Genomic DNA, 3,964 nt, shown 5'->3' with positions numbered 1-3,964 from the left:
GCTTTGGCTGGCTTGAAATAACTTTTCTCTCACAACCACCAGCTCTCCCAGGCTGCTCAGCACTCACCACCCTGTTGTCGCTTACTCTCCCACCCACCCACTGCTCCCCCTTGGCAAAATATCAGAAAGCCTACTTTGATATTTTTTAAACCACAGAAGCTCTGGACTGCAGAACGAGCTGCAACAGAGGTCCAGGCGTGACTATAAATGTCATGCTTCAGAGCACTGCAAAGCACTCCTAGCAATGGCCACACATTTTCCCAAAGCTCTGGGTTGCTGACGTGATGGCCCAAGGAGAGCAAGTCGCTGCACTGCTGTTGAGTAAACGTATGCTGTCCGTATGTTGGATGCATCGGCTGGCAGGCAGGGCGCCTAGGAAAAGCTGCGGTGGCTGCAGCTTCCTTTCTCTCCCATCTGGCATGGGCATAGCAAGGAAGTATCTGTGGGTGCCAAATTAAAGAGGAGGATAAACAAAGAGATAAGCAGCCATGCAAGGGTGAAGCCATTTCGGAAGTGATAGTGGTAATTCAAGAAGTCTTTAGTGATCACTTCAGGCTTCACTTCCCAGACCTTTATTCTTCTAAGCAAAGTTTATTCTTTCACGTGACAGACTTTGTTAACCATACACACACAAAGTTCTTGTATAACTAACCCGAACCTTTGACTTTAAATGCTCTGCCAACTCCCTTACAAGACCCCTTTCTCTTGAGGCAGAAGATACTCAGCAATGGAGCAGAACAACAACAATGTAGAGGATTTCTCCTTGAACGTCTTTTCTGTCACTCCTTATCAGGCAAACAGATCCGATGCCCTGGTGTCGGATGGGGATAAAGCTGGCGCCACTTTGCTCTTTTCAGGTGTGTTTTTGGGACTGGTGGGGATCACTTTCACTGTGATGGGATGGATAAAATATGATGGCATTACTCACCTGGAGTGGACTCAGTTACTAGGGCCTATTCTGCTGTCTGTTGGGGTGACTTTTATTCTGATTGCTGTTTGTAAATTTAACATGCTTACATGCAAGCCCTGTAAAGAAAGAGAGGAAAATACATCAGACCTCGACCAGACTGCAAGTGGACAGTCCTTTGTCTTCACCGGCATTAACCAGCCTATAACTTTTCATGGCGCCACAGTGGTACAGTACATCCCTCCGCCGTACCCAGCCCAGGAAGGTATTGCTGTGAATCCTGGCTACCTTCACCCAGTGCTCAGCTGCTGTGGTGCTGTCTCCTCCAGCACCTCACCGATTCCCACCCCAGGCTCTGCTCACTTCTGCCCTGCCTACACCCTGGATAACCCAGCTTTTACTGGAGACGAGAACTACGCTATTTATCCTGCAGAGAATACCAGGAATCAGAGGTACATCATCTGAGATGTCTTAGTGTGTTTGGACACAGGCTTCTGAGTATTTTAAGTGTTATGTATGATTTCAAAGGAAACAAAAGCTAGTCCAGGGTGTTATTCTTCTTCACATATTTTTTTTTAATTTGTTAAGAGTATTTCTTGAGTAAAGACTATGGAGACATACTTTTTATGGAAAGCATTTTTATCCAAATTAGATTCACTTATGAATCCCTTTCAATTTTCAGTCTACTGAATCTCTTGCTGTTTTTGAAGATGTTAGTATACATGCTCCTGCCCTTGTTTTTTTCTTTTTTTTATGCTTATCTTACTACCTTTAGACTGTTGACCAGAAGGTTGTTATATGTACAGCCAGAGACTTCCACTCAAACACAATCACAACACATGAGTCAGCACAAAACCAGCATTTTTATGACAATGCAAGAATTGGTTTGGTACCAGATGCTCTCCCTCCTGATTACGCCTGGTCACAACATGCTCGTCTCCCACTGTAGCAACCTTCCAGCCCTTACTCTTTTCCTAGTTTTGGGGCATAAACAAGATTGCTGATATTATAGAGCAGTATGAAACTGCTTTAATCAGACACAAAATAATTTTATGTAGTTCTTTCCTCTAAGAAAAAATATTCCCAGAATTACTCAGAATTATATCCTTCCTAGAACACAAGTCACTTTTAGTTGATTTATCAAAGTCTGTTTGAAAAACTGCTGACCCATCATTCTCAGCAACATGTGTGACTGGCATAGGCAGCATGAAAACAAAGGTCAGCTCCTGACACTTTTATGCTTCATGAAAAAAGCACAGCAAATGATTGAATTCTAGTAAAACTTCATCTTGTTGCATTTTCTCAAGAAGTCAGGAAATGCTTTGCCCAGATAAGGCTGACAGGACACAGCACTGACGGCTACTTGCATGTTTTGTGTTTGCTAAATTCTTTTTGAGCCTGCCCCTCTTCCTATTTTCAGGTCAGAGGACAGTTCTGATGAGCCAGAAGAACTGCTGGAAGACTACACCTGTGATGACTTGTCACCTCCACGTTATGAGGAAATATACCCACTGTCTTCATAAAATAACCATAGACAACAGATGACAATTCTAAGAGACTCCAGATTTTTAACCCCCAGGAATCTTTTCTTTAAATACTTGCATGATAAGCAAGTGTGAGCAAGATCTTGGTACTGATACACAATTCAGCATCACTGAAGATTTTTATCAATCCCTTCTTTTTCTCCAACAAAATTCATTAGCCCTTTGCTATGCAGCTTAATAGTAGAGTTATTAATTATTTAATAGCAAAACTATTAAACTCAAGGATCTAAATCAACATTAGGGTTCCCCAACAAGAAGCCTGATTTTCAGGCTTGCTGAAACCAGTGTGAACTGTGAATGCACAAGATGTTTGTGGAAGGTGATGATTGCTCCTAGACGTTCAGCATCATTAGAAAATGCTTGATTTATTCTTGATATATTTTCCCTCTTGATTGCTTGGGAAACTTCAGAAGTGCTCAAGTGTCTGATCCATGAATGTTCCAATATGTCTTAATTCTCTCTGATTCTTTAGACTAGCTCACTCATTAATAAGTCCAGTCTACAGATTAGACTTCCTCTCTTTGGTTCACCTCTACAACCCTGTAGGCATTTTTGGAGTACCCTGCTTGAAGCAGAACATCTCAGGACAGACTAAATACAAATAGTGACCTCTGCCTGTTTTCACAAAGACCTCTAAGAGATCCTTCATACACCGAATTCAGTTCTCTTCCCCACCTGATGGGATACAAAGCACTGTCTCCCACCAGGAGTCTTAACAACTACTAGGTCAATGTCCCTAAAGAAAATGTCACCTTTCTGAAGCCTTGACAAAGGAGTGTGGTCCTACCAGTTTTAAAGGCTTTAACAATCACAGCTTCTCCCTGCTGCACCTTCACTTTATGGGAGAACTGTAGGGAAACCCCTCCTGAGGTTCCTTCTTGTTTGAGTGAGGGCCCTAGGCACACAAATCATGCTGTACATTCCCTCAGAGCATCCAGGCAACTACGGGCTGCAATGAACTTTCTAGTTCAACTTTCAAGATTAACATGTGTCCTGGTTTAGCTAGGATAGGGTTAAGTTTCCCCAGCAGTGGGGGGGAAGCTCTAGCCAGGTTATTCATATACCATGCTGACATCACCTCCGCACGCCCAAGCGCGGGAGAATCAGTGAACGCGCATGTTGCGTGGTGACTCTCCTCACTGCTGTATCGGTACATTTTTTTGTTCTGTTTATTGTTATTACTATTACTGCTATTGTTACTGTTCTTGTTGTTGTTCAGTTTGTTGCTGTTGCACTGTTGTATTAAACCTCTCCTTATCTCAGCCGTGGGATTTGTATTTCACTCTCTGGCCCGTCTGGTCGGAGGGTGGGGGAGGGGCAGTGACAACGTGGTCTCAGATCCTGGCAGGGCCTAAACCACCACAACATGGTTCCAGGCATTGTATCAATAAATGGATTTACAGCCGTGTCTAATAAAGAATGAGGTGCATAAGCTCCAAAATCTTGCAATTCAGAATGGAGGTCCCAAAATGCTTTGCTCAGGAGCTGTCTGAGTACCAGAGCAATGAGAATG

General features: G+C 43.2%; 1 protein-coding gene across 1 annotated transcript; it reads left to right on the top strand.

Annotated features, from left to right (window-relative positions):
* The first annotated feature begins 539 nt into the window (after positions 1-539).
* Positions 540-3,713, top strand: TMEM174 (transmembrane protein 174). The gene is made up of 2 exons (XM_074812252.1): positions 540-1,359; positions 2,328-3,713. The coding sequence occupies exons 1-2, from the start codon at positions 728-730 to the stop codon at positions 2,428-2,430; spliced, it is 735 nt and encodes a 244-aa protein (XP_074668353.1). The 5' UTR covers positions 540-727; the 3' UTR covers positions 2,431-3,713.
* The last annotated feature ends 251 nt before the right edge of the window (positions 3,714-3,964 follow it).

Source organism: Strix aluco, chromosome Z, assembly GCF_031877795.1.
Source record: "Strix aluco isolate bStrAlu1 chromosome Z, bStrAlu1.hap1, whole genome shotgun sequence".
Taxonomy (NCBI): Eukaryota; Metazoa; Chordata; class Aves; order Strigiformes; family Strigidae; genus Strix; species Strix aluco.
This window is presented reverse-complemented; position numbering and strand designations above follow the sequence as displayed.

Excerpts from the sequence above, each read along its gene's own strand:
- TMEM174 (XM_074812252.1), top strand. The coding sequence starts at position 728 with ATGGAGCAGAACAACAACAATGTAGAGGATTTCTCCTTGAACGTCTTT. Across the intron at positions 1,360-2,327 it reads GAGAATACCAGGAATCAGAG|GTCAGAGGACAGTTCTGATG; the intron begins GTACATCATCTG and ends TCCTATTTTCAG.